General features: G+C 44.4%; 1 protein-coding gene across 2 annotated transcripts in view; it reads left to right on the top strand.

Annotated features, from left to right (window-relative positions):
- The first annotated feature begins 191 nt into the window (after positions 1-191).
- The window catches only part of otog (otogelin), an 87,357-nt gene continuing 62,188 nt past the window's right edge, over positions 192-25,360 (top strand). For both annotated transcript variants that reach the window (XM_061750100.1, XM_061750109.1), the window contains exons 1-23: positions 192-323; positions 421-478; positions 858-912; positions 2,499-3,243; positions 4,193-4,291; positions 4,494-4,648; positions 6,338-6,459; positions 6,672-6,880; positions 8,269-8,399; positions 10,034-10,140; positions 10,413-10,522; positions 12,080-12,205; positions 12,277-12,385; positions 12,460-12,506; positions 12,760-12,905; positions 14,274-14,406; positions 14,654-14,831; positions 17,835-17,959; positions 18,322-18,534; positions 20,318-20,483; positions 22,838-22,912; positions 23,351-23,394; positions 23,584-23,749. In XM_061750100.1, the coding sequence (XP_061606084.1) occupies positions 248-323; positions 421-478; positions 858-912; positions 2,499-3,243; positions 4,193-4,291; positions 4,494-4,648; positions 6,338-6,459; positions 6,672-6,880; positions 8,269-8,399; positions 10,034-10,140; positions 10,413-10,522; positions 12,080-12,205; positions 12,277-12,385; positions 12,460-12,506; positions 12,760-12,905; positions 14,274-14,406; positions 14,654-14,831; positions 17,835-17,959; positions 18,322-18,534; positions 20,318-20,483; positions 22,838-22,912; positions 23,351-23,394; positions 23,584-23,749 (3,395 nt within the window). In that variant the 5' untranslated portion in view covers positions 192-247. The remainder of the gene's footprint in view (positions 324-420; positions 479-857; positions 913-2,498; positions 3,244-4,192; positions 4,292-4,493; positions 4,649-6,337; positions 6,460-6,671; positions 6,881-8,268; positions 8,400-10,033; positions 10,141-10,412; positions 10,523-12,079; positions 12,206-12,276; positions 12,386-12,459; positions 12,507-12,759; positions 12,906-14,273; positions 14,407-14,653; positions 14,832-17,834; positions 17,960-18,321; positions 18,535-20,317; positions 20,484-22,837; positions 22,913-23,350; positions 23,395-23,583; positions 23,750-25,360) is intronic.

Here is a 25,360-nt window from a genome sequence, read left to right as displayed (position 1 = left end):
GCAGTAACCGCTTTAGATAATATGTCAGTTATACTGACATCATGTGCTCGACTCTCCACAGTGTTAGGGTTTGGACAAATCCTCGCCCCGCCCCCCCCCCCCCCCCCCCCCCATTCGGCGACCTATGCATATTTTATGCTAATGAGCAGGCTCTGGAGGATGAGCCCGATGGAGCAGAGCAGGCGGCGGTGGGAGTCCAGCCAGAAGGTTTTCACCAGGTGATGCTGTATAAGCCGGCCGGACGCAAATGGATTTCCACTTAGGACCGAGCTGGAAAAGGCTTTTGCACTTTTTATTTTTAGATTTGATCCTAATTTATCAAGGTGAGTTGAAAAAAAACTGTGTGATCTATGTGTTTACTTTCGCATCCTGTATTTGTCAACAATATTATTGCTCTTAATATTATAATATGTATTTCAGTACAACTATCAAGGAATGGTGTGGAAGTGGACGATTCTAACTCAGAAGAATTTCATAAGTAAGTCGTGAAAAAGAAATCTTTTCCTCTGTGTTCTTTGTCATTTGCATTCTACTTGTTGATTTCAAAAAGTAATATTGTCCTACTTGTCCTACTAAATGTATTAGACTTAGCTGTATAGTCGTTGCCTGCTATTGAACAACAGCCTAAACTGCCAAATTTCGACTCCCCTTGCTCTTTTTACAAAGTATACACAAACTATATATATTACACTTTATATTTGCAGATGCAACTGGCAACATTTTGATGTGGCTTTTTGCAAGAAATAGGCAGGCAGATGTTGGTGGTTCCCTTGTCGGACACTTTGGTTGATGGGGGGGGCTCGCGGGGGGCAAAGCAGCCGAAGGAACAGACCTGTCCTTGTTCTTTCTCCTAACAGCCACACCACCAGGATAAAGCAAAAGAAATGGGACGCCATTTCCCAGGGAAGTCAGGTAGGCGGCAACATTCACCATCCTTGCTGGCGTGTACAAATCTTGATGACTGTTTTGTTGTTGTTGTCGAGCGTAATATTTGACCTCTTCAAAACAAACTCTCTCTCTCTCTCTCTCTCTCTCTATATCGTATATTGTATACACACACATGTATATACACTCAGTGTTGGGAAAGTTCATTTTCTAAGTGAACTGATTCAAAGTTCGTTTCACTATTCCATAAATGTATTTTCCCCCTCAATATGTTGCTGACAGGCCATGCACGACCCTCCAAATAATAGCGTTTCATTCCCCCGTTCAGTCCACAACTCGTCGCCAGCCAACCCTTTCGCCCTGCAATCTCAAAAATGAATGTGCAAAAACAAAAACACGTAACATGGTGAAAGGCGTTTGCATTGCTATATTAACAAAATATTTGATCTTAGCTACAAAATAAAATCGAGTTTTAACGCAAGCAAATACCCTTTTTTCGCAACAAAGAAAGCATTCGTGTCCCTAAGCGAGCCTTACCCGCGTGAACGTTAATGCAGGCAGGCCGCTTAGCAAATGCGGCGCTCATCCTGCGACATTTGAAGGCTTGTTTACGGTGTGCTCGGATGCGTCCCAAACTCTCGGAACTTTCGTTCGAAAACCAGTTCCAGACGCCAGAGTGAGCGAGCGTCTTCTCAATAACGTTCATCAGGCAGAAGTTCACTTCAGCCCAAATATGAACTTGGTCACTTTCGTTGTATATTTTATATACGCACAAACACACACTCCTGCCCTGCGCAAAGACTCAGATTTGATGAAGAAATTCAAAGAATGATCACTCATAAGCATATGACTCCAAAAATGGCTTTCATTATGTTCAGCTCCACTGAACCCTTTCCCAAAGGTTAGCTTTCATCCTATAGGAACAGACGGGAGAAATTCCCAGTTGGAATATACAGCGGGTCCTCTGTCGCCTCACTATCGGATCCTCCATCAGCCCCGATGCGCTTGTTCCTTTTGTCCAACTCTCCTCCGGCTCAGAAAAGCGTGAGAATCTTGTCCAAACTATCGCAAGGAACAAAACGATTGGATGCGTAGAGCAGCTCTATCTCGCGTGAGATCGACACAACCTTTGTTGCTTTACGTGATGCTGCTTGTTCAAACTTGGACATCTGGGCCAGTTTTTACATTGAATGCTCAGTTTCTGCTGTTGAATCTTAATGAATAATTCATTGTATAGTGGAACCCCCCCAGTACTTTTCCGCCTTTGCCATCTGCTTCGTTCCTGCTGGTTGAGATGAAAACCTTGGTTTTAGAGCTCAGGTGTTTTTTTTTTTTGTCTCCTGAAAAGAAAGATTTGAAGTTTGTCATGTGGCTTGTTTTACCTTGAAATCAATGCTGACTTGTGCATTTCTTTTCTGTATAATGGCAATATTCGAAATTGAACACATTGACTGCATTTAGTGTTCGACTCTGTATGAATAGATTTGCATTTCTTGCATATTGGAGCTGTCTGTATGAAATCAATGACTCCTAGCTATTGTTGCCAAATTGGTTCAGGATCAGGTTTCCTTTTTTGGGTTCGCAAATAAAGTGTCAATTCCCTCTCTTTTTAGGAACTTCAACCAACAGATGATCCATCAGCTGATCATACGTTATCCTCCATGGAGTCGCTGATCAGTCAAAACATCACGTCCGATCTGACCTCAAATGACTTGTTGAAGACAGCCTTCGTCTCACGAAGAAGATCGGAGTCTAACTTTACAAAATCTTCAGCAATTGTAGCATCCAGTACATTACCTTCAAGAACTGAACAATCCAAGCACCTACAGGCACCAAATGGAACAACGGTATCCAGCGCGGCGGCAACCACCAAAGCACCATTGCAACAATCCTTAACCGCCTCAGCAATGTCGACGCCATCCCCGACACAGACTGCGCTCAGCAGCCAATCACCAACCACTGTAGCCTCAGCCAGCCGATCGGGCAGCGCTATAGCATCATCGCACACGGCGCTAGTCGGCAAATCATCAATTAGCTCATCTACTCGAACAAAGATAGAAACAAGCCAGTCCCCCCCGGTCCAGCAGCCAGTAGCTTCTCTGACTATTTGCGAAACAGCCAATCAGTGCATGAACATCTCACAAGCGCCAAACACATTGACCAGCTATCCCAAGCCACTGTCAAGTTCATCATCTTCTGACAAATCCCAGATTGGCTCTGTAAAACCATCAAGCCAATTATCAACTAACACGACCGGAAACCCCGGAAGCAGAATCTTCTCGCAAGATGAACGCCCACTTCATATTTCCGTTTTCACCAGAAAGGCAAAAGAAGTCCTACGGTTTCATATGATTTCAGGTAACGTTTCACTTACTTGCATAAATGCCAGACTGAATGTAGGCAGTCGATGGTAGAAATCTGTGTTAACTCGAGTTTTTCTGTGTGGGGTTTGCAATTGTGGGCTTCCTCCTGGCACTCACTCGCTCACTGTCCAAAACAAAAAACCAACCCACCCAACCCATCCATCTGAGCCGCTTCTCCTCACGTGGGTGGCGGGCGTGCTGGGCCCATCCCAGCTATCTTCGGGCAGGAGGCGGGGTACACCCTCAACTGGTTGCCAGCCAATAGCGGTGGTCCAAAACATATATACGTTCATGAAGTGGAAAATGCTGTCTGTCTCTAGAATCGTTAATGCAAAATGTCCATTTCTGCAATTTGAATCTGTTGTAGCCCCCCTCCCCCCAGGATACCTGCACTTGTGTGTGTGATGTGGCCGAGTGAGCCCACTCAGCAGATGGTGTAACAGCCTGTATGAGGAGCCATTGTGTGATGTTTGGTGACGTCGGGGCCCCACTGCTCCGAAGGGCACATGGGGACTTCCGAATTTGAAAGTCTTTCGGAGAATTGGGCAGCATGCTGGACTAATACGGTTAACAGTTCCGAGGTTGGTTAGGGCTAGAATTTTGGCTATGGTTCGCATGTTCTCCCCAAAATTGGATTTTCTATATGTACTTCAGCTTTCTCCCACATTCCAAAACACGCATGTTCGGTTAATTGAAGACTAAATCGTACATAGGTGTGAGTGTGATTGTTTTGGTTTTGGTTTTTTTTTGTCTCAGTGTACCTGCGGTTGCTTGTTGTCCAGGGTTAGGGATCAGCACCTGATTGAGGACAGGCACTATAGAACATAAATGAATGGATAGTGTTTGTATAAAAATGTTCATTTTAAAGAAGTGTTATCAGATGTGATTGAAAAAGCATTGCCAGATCATCAAGTGTACTGTAAGGACTTTCTTGTTTTTGGCAGAGTCATGTTCCTTTCGATGCCTGAACGGCGGTTGGTGCACTCAGTCCGAGTCATGTGACTGCAGCCTATTTCAGGCCACCGGAAACAGGTGTCAGACAGGTAAATCTCATTTGAAACGTTCATGCTCAAACTTTGACTGAGGGGCATTCCATCCAAGAATTGACCTTACACATTGTATGGCTCCTCTTTGCTTGCCGGTGACAACAACATTGGGCGTTGCATTGACTAAAAATTTTCCAGTGTTGGATCCTCTTGTCTTCTTGAGCACACAATTCCCAGAAGTATCGTTTTGTGTGCTCAGTTCCAAATCTTGGCTTCGAGAGGGAGATGACGTGCAGGACGTGGGGTCAATACAACTTTGAGACCTTCGATGGCCTCTACTACTACTTTCCTGGCCGGTGCACGTACACGCTGCTGAAAGACTGTGAGAAAAACACTCGGGTCGTTGTTGTCCAGGTGAGTTATGAACATGAAGAAAGTATCCCTTTTGGTATATAAATGACATTTTAAGATTAATAATGGAAATGATTAAAACAAATCCAAATGTAGTCAAATTGATGTTGGTACGGTAACATACAGTAACTACCATCAATTGGCTATTCCACTTCCGGCCTGCCATCTAGAGAGAGAGAGAGAGAGAGACAATCATTTGCACTCAAAATGTATTTAGCGAAGCGATATTTTGACACGGAAGCAAAGAAAAAAATATTAAAAACAAAATGTACAACTGACTTCTGGAGAAATTACGCGTGAATGCTGAAACGCGGAATGATTAGGAATGATACGGAATGACGTAGAATAGGCGGAACGGTTTGGAAGTTGGAATGGTTTGAATCTGTCGAGAAATGTGAGCGTCAAATATGCAATAATACGGGAATCTTGTCAGTCATAATGGTGGACAATTGAAGTTTTGACGTGTGGAAACCCGTGTGTCGTTGGAACGGTTTGAATTGGTGGAGAAATGTGAAAGCAGAAGGGAATAATGTGGACTTTGTTTCAATGTGGGACAAATGTGGGACTTGGAATGGGGAAAAGTGGCGAATTTGGGGAACGTGGAAGATATTTGGTCGTTGGAATGGTTTCTTTCAATTGGTCAAGAAAGGTGGAAGCAGGAGGGAATCAAATCGAATTTGTCTATGTAGGAAAAGGTGGGGGAAATGGGGGTGTTCTCATGAAGTTTTGAATGAATTGAATGTTTCAAATGAATTATTTTGTGGAATGTCTCATTGGGAATGAAAATGTGGGTCATTTTGGAATGAGAAAAGCAGTGAATTTGTGAGATGTTGAAGCCGGAAGGCTGGGTGGGATTGGGATGAAAAATGGGGAAGTAATAGCACGGCAAAAAAGTCCGACGGATAAAATATCAAAAGAAGAATAAAGCCAAATGAATAACGCTTTCAGCATTCACACAATTGCACAGAATGTAGTTGTTGTAATTGTGGGGAGCCCTGGCCTGCGGTCGGCTCTCTTCAACGAACCGGTTCCGTCTTCGCGGAACGGGCCACAATGACACCGAAAGAGAGTCACTCGGTCGTCGAGGTTTCTCTGTGACAGTGGGTACAGAAAGTTTTCAGACCTCCTTAGGTTTTCCCACTCTTTGTTATATTGCAGCCATTTGTGTCATTAATGGACACACAGCACACCATATTGACACAAAAAAAACGGAATTGTTTTTGCTAACCATTTTTGCTGATTTATTCAAAAAGAAAAACTGAAATAGCACACAGCCAGAAGTATTCAGAGCCTTTGCTGGGACACTCGTATACAACAACCCCAATTCAATGAAGTTGGGACGTTGTGTTAAAGAATACAATGATTTGTGAATCATGTTCAACCCATATTGAATTGAAGACACTACAAAGACAAGATATTTCATGTTCAAACGGATCAACTGGATTGTTTTGAGCAAATAATCATGAGCTTAGAATTTGATGGCTGCAACGCGAAATTTTATCATCTCAGGAGTTCAGAGATTCCACTCTTCATACAGATAAAAAGCCTAAAAACATACTGTATAATAATCACACAATAATACAACTCTAGCTGAAGATGGATGAGTATAAAAAACCCACAATGTGAATAGAATTTCATCATTCGCCAATGGTATGCAGTTTCAATTTTTTGCGAAACATCTTCTCTTTGCAGGTGCACAATGACCCAGGCTGTGGCTCGGAGCCTTACAGCTGCCAGCGCTCAGTCAGCCTCTTTCTTCCGCGGGAGGGTGAAATCCAGTTACATGCCACTAACGTGACATTAAATGGGCAAAGGTTAGGAGTTAAAAAAGAGGAAAAAAAAAACCCCATTCTTTTTTTAGGGCAATATTTTATCGTTATTACAGCAGCAGTTATTAATTTGCTGAATTCACATGTATGGATTCATTTGTAACATTTAACATTTGATTTGAATTTTTTGGGGTGGGAAGAGAAATAAGTTACACTTTAAAAAAAAAAAAAAGTAATCTTTGTTTTCCTCTGTCCAGTTTGCAGCTTCCACAACACATCCACGACCTGCATCTGAAGCAGATCTCCCAGTACGTGTTGGTTACACAGAGACAAGGCTTCACGCTGGCCTGGGAGGGTCGCAGCGGCTCCGTCTACATTCAACTCAGCCCAGAATTTGTGGGCAGGACCTGTGGCCTGTGTGGGAACTTCAACGCAGATATACAAGATGACCTCAGGACCAGCTATGGTAATGTCAATTTGTTCGGGAGCAGTCAAAAGTGATTTCATTCTTTGGAGATCATAAATGGATTATTTTTGCTTTTGAATTGATGAGTAACCAAAACACCAGAGCCTAGAACTGAATGTGGGGACTTTAAATGTCGGGACTATGACATCACAGAAAAGGGTGATGAAGAAGTGATGGGTAAGTTCGGCATCCAGGAAAGGAACTTGGAGGGACAGGCTGTAGTGAACCCTTTCTTACAGAAGAGGCAGGAACATAGGGTGACCCACAAGAGTGGAGGTAGAAGCAGAAGCAGAATCATCTTTATTTTGCCAAGTATGTCAAAAACACACAAGGAATTTGTCTCCGGTAGTTGCAGCCGCTCTTGTACGACAACAGACAGTCCATTGACGGAGAATACTTTGGAGACATCCATCCATTTTTGACGTACTTGGCAAATAAAAAGGATTCTGATTCTGATGGATATGTGTTGACTCGTGCCAGTAGTGTGGTGGATAGATGGAAAGAAGACTTTGAGGAGTTGATGAATGATGAAAATGAAAGAGAAGGAAGAGTAGAAGAGGCAAGTGTGGTGGACCAGGAAGTGGCAATGATTAGTAAGGCACTAAAGAGGAGGAACATTGGAAAGGCAGTTGGTCCTGGACCACATGGGAGAGGTGGCTGTGGAGATTTTGACCAGCTTGTTCGACAGAATTGTAGCGGGTGTGAAGATCCCTGTGGAATGGAAGAAAGGTGCGCTGGCGCCCATTTTTAAGAACAAGGGTGATGTGCAGAGCTGTGGGAACTATGGAGAAATAAAGTTGATGAGCGACACAACAAAGTTATGGGAAAGAGTCGTTGAGGCTACACAGTATAGTTTCATGCCTAGAAAGAGTAGCACATGCATTATTTGGAGAGGAGAACTAGTGAGTATATTGCTAGAAGGATGATGAGGACGGAGCTGCCAGGCAAGAGAGCGAGAGGAAGAGCAAAGAGAAGGTGGACGGATGTCGTGAGGGAAGACGTGAGGGCCGTTGGTGTCGGAGAGGAGGATGCAAAGGAAAAGAAGAAGTCACGAAAACACCGGTGCATTTTTCAATGAATTCATCATAGAAGGTAACACCTGAAGTTAGATCATGCACACATTAACAATTGAAAAGCGGGTTTTAACAAATCATGACATATTGCATATTTGAAAGACTTGCTGTCGTCATCTGGATGTCTATGATACAGAATCAGGACCAGCAATACGAAATCTTTGGGTGGTGAAATCTTATTGGTTATCAGCCCACTCTCCAATCCGAGTCGACTGGTTTAAAGACCAAGAAATGAAACCAAATGAAATATGTGATATTGATTGAAAGTCCTGATGAGCAAATTTGGTAACATGGCAACTTGTGCGTGTCTTGCAGGGCTCCTGACTCATGAAATCGAAATGTTTGGAAACAGTTGGATGGAGACCATGCCGCTCCAGGCACGGTGTCCCATGGTGCCTTCTGGTTTCGCCTCACCTTGTACGGCCGTCGATGTGCATGTCTTGCTGGTAAGAGTCTCTGGCGCAGACTGCTTTCACGGCTAAAAAAACAAACAAACAAACAAACAAACATTCTTCTTCATCCCGCGCTTCCCCTACAATTTTCAATTGCAGTTGACTTTTACCCACTTTGGTAAATACAAATTCAAATGCATTGACATGATGATGAAGCTACGTACAATAAATACTGGACAGCAGTGGCGGGTGATGGGCCTTCAGTGACTTACTGGCTTAATAACGCCATAACTTTGCAAAAATAACTTACCAAAACCCTACAAATGTATAACTACAGTATGTGTGGCATTCCCCATATTTGTGGATCAAGGCCATTATTACTAAAGCAAGAAACAGTTACCTTTATCTTCCAATACATCACCTCGAAACCTGTCGTGTATACGCTACAATATCACTTCACAATCAATATGATATGATCTATGAGCATGACAAAAACGTTCAAACTTTAAATCAAATACGTCGTACTCACCTGATGGAGACGCAGCAGACCTCCCAACTTTCTGGGTCAGGTAGCTCATACTGTACATGCTGCTCCGAAAGTGCCCCAAAATCCTTTTCTGGGTTGAAAACGAGTCAGGCAGGAATATGTTGGATGACCCTAACCCCCTTTTTTTTTTTTTTTTTAAAGTTGCCTTGAAAATGAATTTTTAATCATGTCCAAAATCATCCTCTTCTATCGCACGCACATATTCAGCTCAACCAATCAGGGGACTATTGAGCTGAACCAATCAGAGTACGGGAAAAGCACCAACGTGATTGAGCCTGTGTGAAGGCGCAGAGCGGTGAATCTAAAATCGAATTGGTCAGACCATTTGAACGTTGAACGGTGTGTGTGTGTGTGTGCTGTACTTGTTTGATGTCAGCATTCAGGATTTTGAAGGTCTTTGGCAGATTACATTTACATGGCAACAGGTAGAAGCTGCAATCTCATTGGACAAAAGAAAAATTCTACATCTACAGTAGTGGCGGCCCGGTGGGCGACTGGTTAGCACATCTGCCTCACACTTGTGAGGACCGGGGTTCAAATCCTGGCCCCCGCCTGTGTGGAGTTTGCGTGTTCTCCACGTGCCTGCGTGGGTTTCCTCCCACATCCCCCAAACATGCATGATAGGTTAATTGAAGACTCGAAATTGCCCGGAGGTGTGAATGTGAGTGCGAATAGTTGTTTGTTTCTATGTGCCCTGCGATTGGCTGGCAACCAGTTCAGGGTGTAGCCCGCCTCCTGCCCAAAGATAGCTGGGATAGGCTCCAGTCCGCCCGCGACCCGCGTGAAGAGAAGTGGTATGGAAAATGGATGGATGGCATAATTTAATTAAGTTCTAATGGCAGTTCAGTGCTTTTGATAGCATTAAGGCTCTGAAGGCCCTCTGCACACCACTGCTGGACAGTGACTATGACAAGTCCGGTCGCCTGGAAAATAGGATCATCTTTGACCCAATCAGGGTTACCATCGCACACATTATTGGAATCGGATCATTTGTTGAACATCTCTTCTCGTATCGTGGTATCACAAATAATTGGAGGAGTCACAGTACATTGTGGTCCTCCACAACCATTCATTTCTCATCATTAATATTTCTCCCATAATGTTGCTGCAAATGTAATGAATTGACTGTTCTTTCCATCAGAAAGCGGAGGAAACATGTTTCATGCTGCTGGATACACCTTTCCAAAGCTGCCACGACTATGTCAGCCCCTTGTCCTTCATGGCCAGCTGCTTCAATGACATCTGCTTGTAAGAAAGAAAGAAAGAGAGAAAGAAACATTCTGCATGTTAGGATATGTTCACTTGTCATTTTGAGGTTGACCAAAACTCTGGACTGTCAGAGCTTGTGTTGATTTGTAATGTCGAAATCAGGGCTTTTCCAAATGTGCTGAGGCCCCTCTACCTCAATTCCCTCACTTGAATGTGTGTGTGTGTGTGTGCAAATGTCCATGTTATTGTGGGAATGCAGCAAGGATAGAAACCCATCGAAGGTCGACTTAACCGTGTCCTTTCTGTCGAAGGTCGGGCCCAACAGATGATGCGGTATGTCAAGTGTTTACAGAGTACTCCCGTGCCTGCGCCCACGCTGATCATCCACTGGACGACTGGAGCGACCACATTCCTCAGTGTGGTATGTTTCCGCTTTTTCCTCGACTTTGACATTTTCCCCATGTGGCCTCTTTCTCCTCAAATGTCCCAACATTGACGAATATGTCTTGAATGTCAAAGAGGCTCCAATTTCCATTCAGTCACACCGTCAAGATTCTGAACTAGGACATGCTAAGACCAGTTCTAATCAGATTTGTGCATAGACATACTCACTATATGAGTCATATTCACTGTTGCCACAGTTACCTTGAAAAAGTAACTTAGTTACTTTACTGATGACTGTGTTTCAAAAGTAACCAAGTTAGAGATTACAAGTCACTTTTTGAGCTACTTTCAGCTGCCAAGTGGCAGGAAAATCACTTCTGCACAGTACAAAAAGAGCATGAGCTTGAGCGTACCCATTACGCCACACGAGTTACAGAATGACGTCATGGACGTCAACCAATTTACTGGTGGAGTTGAAGCCCCATTAAATGAGCTACTTAGTGCAGACTTGACATGCCAAATGCAATAATTACCTAAACATGTGCGTAAACAACCACACCATTCTCAAGTACACTTCTCAAAAAGACTCTTAACAGACGGACAGACAGACTGTAACGAACCTGCATCTTGTACGAGTTCTGTGGGGTCCGTGAAGGCAACTGTGTGGGCGCGTAAATGGGAGAGAGTGGCGGTTAGCGGTTTGACTTGGGGGGGGGGCAACAGGCAGGCAGGACTGCACTTAATGTTGCTTTAAGAGCGCGATTGCAGCCAGCGGTACTCATTTTATTTGCATGATAGAGTTGTCGCTAGCTATTCCTGATTCCGTCCCCCGACAACACGCACGCACGCACGCACGCACGCACTCGCTCCCACCATCCTAATTTTGATGAGTGAGAGCGAGAAAACCTTTTTGTCCCCTGTGATAAGTTTAAACAGCTGTTTAACTCGCAAAACTGTGGGTGATTGACGCGGGGAGACATGAACATCAGCGGTGCGCGTTAAACCAGCTCACTAGCAGTCGGGACTCCAGACCAAGTTGAAAGTTCTCCCTTTTGGAAATATTAGTTAAGATGAGCATTGTAAATCCTTCAGCGAGTCAGCCCTTAGCTCCGTGACGATTTCTGACCGCACACTTGGGGATTCACAATGCAGTGCGTGCTTAACACGCCAGTAAAACTATTCTCAATGTGTAAATATAAAAGTAACAACTAAGTCGACTTTTTAGTCAGGAAAATAACCAAAATAGTGCGGCGAGAGGGAAGCCGTACATTTCTTTGCGCTTTTCTCTTTACTGCACTTTCACTGTGGCGTGATCAACAATGAGCTCCCAGTCATTTTCCGAAAAGATCCGCTTGGACGGCTGGGGTCCCGCTTCTTCAAGTCATCAGCCGCAAATGATTGTTTGTTCAAAGCCATTGTTGACTCGATAGTAACTGTCATTGGTTTGAGGAAGTAACGATAATCGGATGACAGTAACACGTCACATTGCTATTTCCTCAGAATGGCGACCATTTTGGAATTAAGGCATGACTGTTCATATTTGATCATTTTGCGTCCGTCTGTTTGTTTGTGATGTGTTTTTTACGGCAAGCAGCGAAGCGGTGTCCTGAAGGCCTGCAGTACCTCGAATGTATCAGCTGCTGCCCGGCATCATGCAAGCAAGAGCACACATGCATCGATAGCTGGCTGGCCTGCCTGGATGGATGTTATTGTCCCAAGGGTGCGTTGGCATCCGTTTCCCATTCGCTTTGCGCCATTTTCGGAAATGAGTGCTAGATTGTCCCGGCTCAGGTTTGATCTTTGAGGATGGGAGCTGTGTCGTGCCTTCTGACTGTCCCTGTGAGTCCCACGGCGTCTTCTACCCATCTGGACAAATGATACAAGAGGAATGCAACAACTGGTAAGGCACATCATGACCTCTATGCCCGCATTATCAGATGAGCAATGTGTGGATGTCTTTGATTTGGGTTTCAGCACGTGCGTGGCTGGATTGTGGAACTGCACCGAATACAGCTGCCCAGGTTGGTTGGTCTCTGCCATCTCGCTAGCGACATTTTCATGAAAAGTAATCTGATCTGGTGTCACAAGACAATGACTCGTAGGAATGATTGGATTTAAATCCAAAGAGGCAAAAACAAATAATTTGGAGAGCAAGTAGATGATTGTAGCTGTACAAAGGCATACAGAGGTGACGTGCACGCGAGGTTGTTGGCATTGTAAAGCAAAATTCATGTCAACCAGCCTAATGTGGAAATTGTCTCCCTTGTCCAACAGGCGAATGTGCTGTGACCGGTGATATGCATTTTCAGTCATTTGACGGCCGTGTGTACACCTTTCCGGCAACGTGTCAGTACGTCCTTGCCAAGAGTCTCAACTCAGGGAAGTTCACAGTCACCATCCAGAATGCCCCTTGTGGAGCTGTGAGTCAATTGCATGTTTGATGTATCAGTTGGACTGTACGGTCAGTGTCGGCGCACGTGGGGTGCGTATTTAACGCACGCGCGCACACAGTCAATATTAAGCGTCAAAAAACATGCCTTAGGTGCGCAGTTCCAGCCCGACGAGGGCGGGCAGGGCAGGCAGGTGTGCAGGCGAGGGAGCCGATGCAAAGGTTCCGGGTGGAAAGCAAACTCACTTGCGTCACGTCATGTCCCTCGAACGCCAGCTGAAGCGTCGTCATGTGTTGTCAGATGTGCCGAATGTTGTCACAGCACAGCCGCAGCGTTTGATTTGACGGCGTATTATGTGTCTGTGGTCTGAAAACACAAATGAATTCTCGCCTAGGCTGCTGCTTCGGAGGCACCGAATGAAAGCGGTCAGCTCGCTGACGATCAGACGTGATGCAGTACTTTGACGGGAAGTGACGTTACAATGTGCAAATGATCAACACCCTTTTTCTTATTTTAGGATTCTCTTATTCCAATCTGCACCAATCACAACCCTCTCTCCGTCTAGGATGCTCAGAACGACTTCGTCTGGGTCCTTCCAGAATTTCTCTTTCACCTCCAGGTCGCATCCTACCTGTGGGGCATAGCCGCAAATCACATTAAACATAACACCCTCAATTTCAAGTGTCAGCCTCATCGCTCGATCTGATACTCTTTCACCTCCAAGACATTATTAGCTAACGCTTCCTTTAAAATATCCCCTACTCCCTTTCTCTTCCCATCTACACCATGGTCAAATCATTTAAACCTCTAAACTTCTCGCCTTACTGCCTTTCCACCTGCTCTCCTGGACACACAATATAGCAACCTTTCTCCTCATCATCATGTCAAACAAGTCCCGAGATTTTCCTGTCACAGTCCCCACATTCAGTTCTAGGCTCCGTGCTTTCCTCTTCTCTTTCTGCCCAAGAACCCGCTTCCCACCCCTCCTTCGTCTTCGACCCACAGTAGCGGAATTTCCACCGGCGCCCTGCGGTGGCGGACTTTGTTAACCCAGGCCATGACCGATCCGGTATGGAATTCTTTAGAGGAACACTCATATTTGTCGAACTAACACTCGCTTCATAACAACCTTCTGCATTGATCCGTGCTTGGGACCGGCGTACAGTTTGCACTGGCTTGTGCCCCCCGTAGGGCTGCATTGCTGTTGGGTTTATCACTTTATTCGAACTAAATTCCTCAAGTCAATGAAACGTGCTTTTATACTTTGTCGCCTTGCCTGTACATATTGCATGCATTGTATTCACAGGATGTCAGCTTCTCAGTCTGTTTGCCCCCATAAAGGCTGTAACAATGTGTTTTTTTTTCGAGCTTTGTCATTCCATCTTGTTTGGATTGCAGAATCTGGATGGGTCTTGCATCCAATCTGTGAATTTAGTTATCGATGAGGATCCGAGAATGGAAATCACGCTGAGCCGCGTTGGTGAGGTCTTCATTGGCGGACAGTACCGCATCTCCCTACCCTACTCTGATGGTAACCTTACTTTGATCAACTTCCAACATTGTGACTCTGAGATATTAACAAGGTTTTTATGAATGTATCATGTGCAAGTGGACACTCATCTGCAGTGTGTAGATGACAGCTGTGCTGTTGTACTGATCAATAAGTACCAATAAAGTTTGTGACAAAGGTTCCAGTTTATTCACTTGAGTAAAAACAATCTTGTAAAGATTGTGCATGATTTTACTTTGGTAATGTAGTTCTACTTCATCTATTGCAGACAACTTCTACATTCAGGAGCTTTCATCCATGTTCCTCCAAGTGAAGACAACTTTTGGCCTGCGTCTGCTTTACAGCTGGAAAGAGTTCCGTCTCTACCTGCAGGCCAACACACTGTGGAAGGATGACACAGTGGGACTTTGTGGAACTTTCAACGGCAACATTCAAGATGACTTCTTGTAAGTTTGCCCACAAATCTTAGAAACAGAGGGCACATGGTGATGGCAAGAAAGCAAGATATTTTATTTTCACATGATCATCATTTCTATACCGCTCAGCACAGTAGTTTTGCGCTTCGATGTTCGCTAACTAGATGTACAATGAGGCATGTGGCACATAGAATGGGCCATCTGTTGCTGTAGCCAGGGTTGGGAGCAGGAGTGGCGGAACAACTTCGTAAGTGTGGGTGTGTGTGTATGTCGGGGGCACGTTACAGTGCTTTTGATCCACTTTTTACCTTTTTTAAAACACAGTCCTCGAGGGGGTGGTCAATTCATCGGGAAATTCGATGGATGGATCTATCCATCCATCCAGGATAAATGGTTACCTTAGTCGTCCCACGAGATACAGTAAATTACACTAGTCGCTTCATAACAAAGTTTGTAAACCTTTCCATGTCACTAGGTGTTTGTTATTAATAGTGAAATGGAGAAAAAGATCAAGCTTTAACATGCGCATGCACACACACACACTCGTAATTTTGAAATGACAACGTCTTGACCAAAAACTATTTCCAGTGAGAAGTTTAGCAGCTGGTGTACAGTACAGGGTTTAATAAGTAAAGCAGTGGGTGATCTGTGACAGGACAGCGAAATATCTACTGACAAGCTGCGGCCGTAGGGCTATGCTAGCTCCTCCGTTAGCCTCACCAGCAGTCGGGATGACTTTGACAAACGGAGTTTTCTTTTGAAAAGTTATCCAAAGTGAATAAAACCTCCAGTGAATAGAACAGAACAGAACAGTCACGTCCATTCTCTTCATTTCACTTTCAAACTGACCACTTTTGGGAGGCTGACACGGACATCCAGTGGCCTGTCTCACCGGTCGTGGCCTGTGTCACTGGTTGGCCAAACAACCATTGTGGTCCATTGTCAACGTTTATTCACTTGTTGCACTACTAAACTTCTGAAAACGTTGCTCGGCTCACTAGTTTGAAAGTGGGCGAGGGCTAGCTTCAACAACCATCCTCTCGCTCCCCACATTAACAATGTAATCCTGTGAAATAATCCTAATCTTTAATAAATATACCTGTAATCTGATGACGTAAACATTTTTTTCCGTAACTGTACCGGATTACAGTTATGTCGCACATATGGGGGTCGTCTTTTAAGCGATAGATGTTGAGGGATTTGACGATCGGGAGAGTAACAAGGAAGGCTATTTCTCGGAACTCAGGGTTGACATACAAGACAGTGGAACTCCGCAGAGAAAAAGCCAAGTGCGCTTGGACAGGGCTAATAGGGCTTGCTAGAGCTTGAGAAAGGATCCTTTCAACTAAGCTCAGGGGTACCAAGTATGGAGGAATTCTACCCATTGCTAAGTTGGATGAAGAGATTTCACGTAGCATGTCATTCATCAATGTGGTAACAGTCTGTGTGTGTGTGAGCATAATCCGTTTGGACTTTACTTACGCTCTGTCTAGTTTGGTTCAGGCCCTGACACTGTGAGTGTTGAGGACCAGGATAGTGCCCTTGAGTGTCTCGCCGAGAGACTGGAGGTTAGCGCTTTGTCTATCCGTGGTGCGTCGGATGTTAGGAATTTCGGTTTGGAGTTCCCCAATTTGTTTCTTAACCGGGTTTAAGCTGATTGGCACGACTTGATCCAAGAGCAGGCAGAGATTGAGAGGTTGTGATGAAAAGTTTTATTGAACAAAGGGGAATGGAGATGGGTCCTTGAGATGTGCTGGCGGGTTGTTGAGGCTTGGAACGTGGGGCAGGCGGTGGCGAGGACGGGCGGCTGGCTTGACGTCGTGGATGCGAGGAACACGGAGGGAACGCTGAAGACGAGGAAAGACACAGAGGTCAGAGAGGACACAAAGAATTGAGTAAGCTTAAGTGAAGGCAGAGGAGCCGTGGTACCGCAAGAGAGCGTTAGTACTCCGGCGAGAGTTTCCGGGTTCTGGCAGGCGATGATGAGGGCTGACGTACATATACATATTTCTTGGCCAGAAATCCGTATAAATCAATGAGAAATGTGTGACCGAAACCTTGACTCTGTGGTAGAAAAATGCCTGAATGTTTGTTATTAGTTAAGATGAAAATGTAATGTTTATACAGGCCATTACATGATTTTTCAATGGCGGCGTTTGCTCCAGCTCCTTTTGTCGTCAAACTGCGAGCAAGCACATTGTATATAATTTTCGATCGTCACCCAATCCTATCAATGTGATTTTGAAGGGAAATATTTATCTTTGTCAGAACCACAGAAAATCTCAACCAAATTAAACAAGGAGGTAAAGGGATTTACCAACAATGTCATCTGAAAAGAACAAGTATTACCTTTCGTGAAGCAATGAGGAAACGCGATTCACATGCCCGAAATCCGCAACAGAGAAATGGAAATAAAATGGGGTCCGTTTTTCTGTATTTAGTAACAGACCTATTTATACAGTGGAAAAAGATGATGAAAACATTGGATCCCAGATACGAGTTGTCCAGTAGGAAATATTTCAGAAAGGAAGCATTGCCGGAATTTTACAGTCACGTCAGGGAGAAAGTTACAGCAAGCTGCAACAGTGGCTTCTCTTATTTTGAGATCATTGTATTTTGAAATACCTGCAGGGAAAAGTCATGTTGTACATATATAAGCTGTAATACAATCAATATGGAGTCATATCGCATGTCGACATTAGGAAAATAAATATTGTGATATCACATTTGGGACACATCGCCCAGCACTAAGCTAGCATGGAATCGTTTTAGAATTCTTCAATTCTGCACCCTTGATTTACCCGTGACCAGGGTGCAATTTGGTTTCCACCCTTTCTGGAATAGTGAGCAGACGACGTGGCAAATGGAAGACATCCTCCAATAATTCATGCGAGCGGCATAAAACTTGCTTGGGATAAATGATCATCACGATCACGATCATCATCGCTATGAGCTATGAGCTTGTCCAGTCATCCATTCCATCATTGGACTCTGACTCGTAGAGGGCATCCACGTTCTCTCGTTTCCCTTCAGGTCTCCCGCCGGTATGATAGAAAGCAGTCCTCTCTTATTTGGAAATGCCTGGAGGGTCTCGTCAGCGTGTACACTCGGCTTGATCGCTCCTCAGCTTGACCCCTGCGACACACACCAACAAGCTGGTCAGTTGATCGTTTTTCTTTCTTAGTTTAACTTCTCATGGAGTATATTGATGATCCAAAAATTGAGCTCTTTATGTTTTTAAGGTTGTCCCATTGTTTTCATTCATCAAGATATTGTTTTCCTTTTTTATTTTGAGGAGTATTGCTTATGACTATTTGATCAATGTACTGATCCAAGCTACACTGAAATGGTTGTTTAAGGTACATGAGACGCTTTCATTTAAAAGATATAATAATAATAGAATACAATATATGTATATGTATATATATATATATGTATATATGTATGTATAAGTTTAGTTTAGGCCGATTTTACAGCTTGGTAAGCTTTTCTCCTTGCTTTCTTCTTTGTTTTTGTCCAGTGGCCTATGCATCGGAGATGTGTGATATTCTAAACCGGGATCTTTTTTCCCCCTGCCACGAGTACCTCAGTCCGGTGCCTTTTCACCAGCAGTGCCGCTCAGATACCTGCAAATGCGGAACAGCTTGCTTTTGCTCTGCTGCGGCCCACTACGCCCGCCACTGCCGCAGATTCTCCATCGTCATTGACTTCCGATCACACATACACGACTGCGGTGAGTATTGGACACGTTCGGGTTATGTCGTGCAAAGACGGCGGTCCTCGGGTTCAAAATGCTGGTTTGTTCTCGGATTTCCATACCGCAGTGCTGACGACTTGACAGATCAGATGACCATTTCATAAGGAAGCTTCAGTCCCTTCTCTTGAACATAAAAGCCACCGAGTTCAAACAATTTCTGACTGTTGTTATGACCAGCTCATCGGTCTAATCGGTGACTCAATTGAATCTGAATCCATTTGAAAGGGAGCTTTGGGCAGAAATGCGATATCACGTTTTAAAAAAATGTATGATACCTCTAATTAGAATAGGGTTACTTTGAGGTTGTTAGTGATGCCGATGTTCTGTGAAGGGATGAGCATTAGGATAACTGATATGATTTCGAAGATGAACTGGGAACGTGGGAATTATCATCGAGAAATCAGAAGGAGCAGAGGAATAAAAAGACACCACTAATCAAAAGGACCAGGGGCCTCATGTACAAAGACGTTCACCCGAAACATGACGTACGCTGAAATCCAGAAAACGTCGTCAGCACAAAAACCTCCAGATGTATGAATCTATGCGTACGCACATTTACCTTTGTACATCCCTATCGACGTGGCATTGAGCGCACATGTTTGAGGAGCCCACCCCTCCCCGTCCGCCCCCATATTTAAATATGCAAATCATATTTAAACGTACCCTGCACCGAAGATGGCAATCTCGGCACGATCAGAAATGTTTCTGAATGTGAAGTTGAGACGCTGCTCCATGAAGTGGAGGTGCGCAAGACTCTTTGGCACGCTGTCCTCCAGCGTTAGCGACAAGCCAAAGACGAGTGAAGGAGACCGCGCGTGTGCGGCCGTCAATGCTGTGGGGGCACAACAGCGCACGCACGCTGTACTAAAAATGGAGTCGTGAGAGACAAAGGTGGCTGTGAAGCGGAGGACGGATGCCCACCGCCAAAGTGTGGCCAAAAGCGGTGGCGCAACCAGCGCCGAGGGCCTCGGCCCGTTTGAGGGGAGAGTCGCTGCAATCGGGGGTGACCCTGCTCTCTCTGGGGCGGTGGGAGCATATGTGGCTGACTCCGATTACCCCCAAGGTAAATAGCATGTCGTTTTACACTCAGCCTTAGGAGATAAAGGTTCATGCGTAAATGTTGCATGCTATTTAGTTTGTAATCAAGCTTTTGAATCCAAATAGGAGCATGTCAAAGAGAATATCAAAGACTTTGCCTCACGTTTGATGACTCCATTTATTATTTGAATACAGAGGAGAGGACACGCATTCGCAGCCACGTGCTACATGTCGGGGAATTCCGGCGCCTCTGGTGTCACAGACGTGGAGGATTCGTCCGCCGTTCCCGGGGTCTCCTCCGCCATTCCCGGCGTCTCCGACACAATTACGCTTCAACAAGCGACCGCTGCTGCCTGCCCGACCGGCCGCGCTGTGCCGGTGTCACAAGAAGAGATTGTGAGGGCAATAGGCAGCATAAATGATCGCTTTGATCAATTAATAGGTGTCCAGCGGTAGAAGCGTGCGTACGCCACTGCGGTGACTGCTACTTTTCGAGTGGAGGCTGGCTTGACCGCAGTCGTACGCCAGCCATGAAGTTAGTGTGAGGCGCCGCCCGTTTCCACGGTCATTTCACTCTTGATACATCTGAACTGATGCGTGCTGTGACAAAGGACGTACGTTTTGTACACGAGGCCCCGCGGGGGATGCCTTTCTGCTAAATCGGACACAAACCCTCAAATTCCAACTTTCCGCTGATGTTGTCTGCCTCTCTTAACTCCAGCGGTCACCTGTCCCACCACCATGCAGTACGGTGTGTGCGTGTCATCCTGCCGCCGCCGCTGCTCCACCCTCTCTTCTTCGCAGCACTGTGGTGGGGAGTGTGAAGAGGGCTGCGTCTGCCCACTGGGATTATTCTACAACCAACGAACACACACCTGCGTGCACAGGTCAGGCCGGCCGAGGGGGATGGGTCTGAAATCAACACCAACAAGTTACGTGATGAACATTCTTCGACACCCTTTACTACATTCAGAAATTTTCAGTGGCTGAAATGTTTTGGCTTTGTCACCGAAATAAAGTCCTAGTCAAGAAATGTGTGCGATTCACGAGCGATGCCTGCTGTGTAGACGTCACTACATGCATTTTACACACAACCGGCAGTCACGGTTTGCCGCAATTTTCAATGACATTGTGCGGGCGTAAATCATTTCTTAAGCCGACTGACCATGAATATCAACAACAAGCGAAGCCACACGTACTGCACCCTGCTGACTGTACATTGCTTTCAGGACAAGCTTCCCCTCCGACTAACCGGATAACCTGTAACCTGTTACAACACTTTATACACCTTTAGATCCAACGTAAACCTTTTTATTGAGATGAGACATAATTAGAATGCATATATGACTTAGAATGTTAACGCTTTTTGCCACAAATGAGCCCTCAACATCCCTGTGTGCGTGTCTACAGTGGGCACGGAAAGTATTCAGACCCCCTTAAATTGTTCACTCTTATATTGCAGCTATTTGCTAAAATCATGTAAGTTCATTTTCTTCCTCATTAATGTACACACAACACCCCACATTGACTGGAAAAAAACCTTTATTAAAAAAGCCATTATTCCGAGCCTTTGCTGAGTATTTCGTAGAAGCACCTTTTTGAGCTAATACAACCATGAGCCTTTTTTGGGAATGATCCAACAAGTTTTTCACACCTGGATTTGGGGATCCTCTGCCATTCCCCCTTGCAGATCCTCTCCAGTTCCGTCAGGTCGTAGGGTGAACGTTGATGGACAGCCATTTTCAGGTCTGTCCAGAGATGCTCAATTGGGTTTAAGTCAGGGCTCTGGCTGGGCCATTCAAAAACCGTCACGGAGTTGTTCTGAAGCCACTCCTTCGTTATTTTAGCTGTGTGCTTAGGGTCACTGTCTTGTTAGAAGGTGAACCTTCGGCCCAGTCTGAGGTCCTGAGCACTCTGGAGAAGGTTTTCGTCCAGGATATCCCTGTACTTGGCCGCAATCATCTTTCCTTCGATTGCAACCAGTCGTCCTGTCCGTGCCGGTGAAAAACACCCCCACAGCATGATGCTGCCACCACCTTGCTTCATTGTTGGGACTGTATTGGGCAGGTGATGAGCAGTGCCTGGTGTTCTGCACACATGCCACTTAGAATTAAGGCCAACAATTTCCATCTTGGTCTCATTAGAGCAGAGAATCTTATTTCTCGCCATCTTGCAGTCCTTCAGGGGTTTTCTTTAGCCAACTCCGTGCGGGCTTTCATGTTTCTTGCACTGAGGTGAGACTTCCGTCAGGCCACTCTGCCATAAAGCCCCGACTGGTGGAGGGCTGCAGTGATGCTTGACTTTCTAGAACTTTCTCCCATCTCCCGACTACATCTCTGGAGCTCAGCCACAGTGATCTTTGGGTTCTTCTTGACCTCTCTCACCAAGGCTCTTCTCCCCCGACGGCCAGCTCTAGGAAGGGTTGTGGTCGTCCCAAACGTCTGCCATTTAAGGATTAGGGAGGCCACTGTGCTCTAAGGAACCTTAATTGCAACAGAAATATTCAGGCAGTTCCTTTGACCTCATGATTCTCATTTGCTCTGACATGCACTGTGAGCTGTAAGGTCTTAGTACAATCAAACACAGCTGGGCTCCAATGAAGGAGTTCAATATGAGTGTCGCAGCAAAGGGTCTGAATACTTATGGCTGTGTGATGGTTCAATTTTTCTTTTTTCATAAATCTGAAAAAATGTCAACAATTCCGTTTTTTTTCTGTCAATATGAGGTGCTGCGTGGATATTGAGGAAAAAAATGAACTGAAATGATTTTAGCAAATGGCCGCAATATAACAAAGAGTGAAGATTCGAAAGGGGTCTGAATACCTTCCGTACCCACTGCATATGCACACACAAACATTTGAATCTTTCTTTTTGTTCAGATTCGATTTAAGGTTCTTTTAATCCCTCCAAATGTTGCTCTTTGTTTTTCAATTTGGTTTTACTACACGGTATTGGTAAGACACGTGTAATGTCAAAATAAATAATAAGTCAAGTAAATAATAACAATACAGTTAATAATCATCATAGAAATATGAATTTCCCTCTCTGGATAAAGAAAGTATCTGCAGTATGTATCAAAGCCTTTCTACTGTTATGTGAGTAAATTGTTCCAGTAAGTAAGTAGCAAGATTTGTTTTCATTCCAGTTTTGATGGATGACCTTCTTGGTTCAAGGAAGGCCTAAGTGACTTTTGCATTTGTAGACTGACTTGTGCTTTTCATTTGTTTCTGGTGATTTTACAGGAGTGAGTGTCCCTGCACTTTCCTCGGCGGCGATTATGAACCAGGAGACGTGATCATGACATCGGCGGGTGTTCAGTAAGATCTTCCTCTCCTTCAAAATTCAATCTTAAATGGAAAATGCAGTAACACATCTGCCTTCCTAGACTTGCTTCCAAACTATATTGTAACTTCATTCTAACGACCGAGGGAAAGTCTGGACAATACTGTACTTGCACATCGGTTTTCAAGAGGACTTTTCGCTGCATGTCTCCCATGGAAAAAAAACAAACAAACAATGTGTTTCAATGCTTCCCTTCACGTCAGTCCCAATTTAACCATATTTACTAAAAAGTCCTTCTTCGTGAACGCGCCTATAAGACTTGTGCTACACACTCTGCATTGGATTAAAAAGTGCTGCGTGGTTTAAAACACACTGACACCTTAGCCCCAAAAAGAATTCTTGAGTTGAAGTCCCAGTGTGCATGAGTTCATCATCCTAAGGTTTTCTTGTTGTTGTTGTTGTTGTCCCTCTAGGCTGTGTCTGGATGGTAAATTGGTGTCGCAAACTAAAGACGGTGGTAAGTACCAATTGAAAACAAATAGTTCTTTTACAAAGATAATGATGCTTAGTTTTTGCAAATGTATTTTATAGAAATGTATTTTACAGTCTTTTATTCGATCCCATTCATCTCATGACGGCAGAGTGTAGCGGATTTTGGGGGCAGAAAATCGACAGAATAATTGCTCTTCTTGTTCTCTCTTTGCAGGCAGCTTATGTCCCGGGAGTCAAATGTACCATAACTGCTCTGAGGGCGAGAACGGCCTCCTTCCGGGAAGAGGTGTGGCCTGTGAGCACACTTGTGAATCTTTCCTCCTCAATCTGACCTGCGCAGCACATGACCCGTGCGTTAGTGGATGTAGCTGCCCTTCTGGGTGAGTTAGACATCGGTTCTGAGTATTCCAAAACGTACCTGCTTGAAATGTTGTATCAACACTGTAACATATTTCATATTTCCAACACATTAGAGAAATAGTAGTGTCTGCTGCTCTTCATCCGTGATGCACCTCGCCAAAGGGAAAAATATCGCATACTAAATGTCATGAATTTGTGAAATCGGATTCCTAGTTGTGTGATTTTGGACCTTTGCACATAGAGTATGATGGACATTTGCTACTACAGTGTATCATCAAAAGTGAACGGAACAAGAATATGAACCAGCCAGATTTCCATGACCGACACGTTATATGCTGAATACTGTAAATGTGGGACCCGCTCCGAAGAAAGCCATATAATCGACAAAGATCGGTACTGTACTGCCATTGTTAAGCCTGATTTAGGAGTGTTGTTGTCTTTTCGGCATACGGCTGCTGCTTGCTGTCTTGATCGCTAAAGGTTAGAAAATTAGCTTGTCGTAGTGAGATAACGAGACCGACCGTGTCGGTGAAGCTGAGATCAGCGGGTTGGACGACACGTTGGCTAAACGTCCGCACTACCCTGCCCTGTGATCGACTGGCGTAATGGAATCTGTGCTTTTCTTTCCGATTCTGTGTGTGTGGTGCTTTGAATTAGGGGTGTCCCGATCCGATCTTTGAGATCGGAAATCGGTACAATGTCAGCAAAAAAAAAAAAAAAATAAGAGTATCGGATCAGATTAGACTGGTTCTAAAATCTCCGATTTGACCACTCTTATACAAGCGGTCCATTCCATGCGCTGCTCCAGCACTTTTATCTAGCGGCGCCCGGACGGCATGCAGAGCCCACGTGAGCACGACGACAGGTTGCTAAAATGCTAACAAAGGAGAAAGGAGTAAGAGTGAATGTTGCTTGCTTCAAGTCATTCATTGACGCTCCGGTTGAAGTTCACTGTAAAACTCACATTCGACAGGTGCAAGCGTTGCACCTGTCGAATGTTCAAATACATCACAGCCTTGCTTTCTGTCTTTGTTTTGGTTCCCCAAAATCGCTAGCTTTTCTCGACAATTGCTGTTCCTGCTGTGCACATCTTGGCCTTCGAGGGGCACTGTGATGCATGCAATGAGATACACATTTGCTGTAACAAAGAAAGTAGTCACCATCGAATAGTGCTAGGATAACTCGAGTTTGAAGAATACCGTATATGCTCTGTTGCCTGTTTGTATGTGGTTAAGCACCGTTTGTGTAGCAATATTCATTATTTTGAGAGATAAGTGCCGTGGGTTCAATGTTCATTTTCGGTTAGCTCGTCACTGCTGTTTTATATACTGAGAGCAAAAAAAAAAACAACTGAATTGAACTTAGATATTTTTCTTTCTTTTGATTGAGATTACTTGTTTCTTTAAATTTATGATGTAATCTACTCAAATGTAGAAGAATATGCTTATGTTTAAGTTAAGCAGTGGTTATGTTGCAATTTAAATATATTTTTGTTATTGGGTTTATTGAAGTTATTTTTCTGAATTTCCCAATATTATTTATTTTATTCAATTATTGTAAATTCTTATTTTTGAAGTTACTTTATGTAACCCATTGGTTAATAATAAATCGGTTAGTTTTTCTCATTCCTA

Source organism: Phyllopteryx taeniolatus, chromosome 2 (genome assembly GCF_024500385.1).
Source record: "Phyllopteryx taeniolatus isolate TA_2022b chromosome 2, UOR_Ptae_1.2, whole genome shotgun sequence".
Taxonomy (NCBI): Eukaryota; Metazoa; Chordata; class Actinopteri; order Syngnathiformes; family Syngnathidae; genus Phyllopteryx; species Phyllopteryx taeniolatus.
Note: the sequence above shows the minus strand (reverse complement) of the source record. Positions and strands in the feature narration are given on the sequence as shown.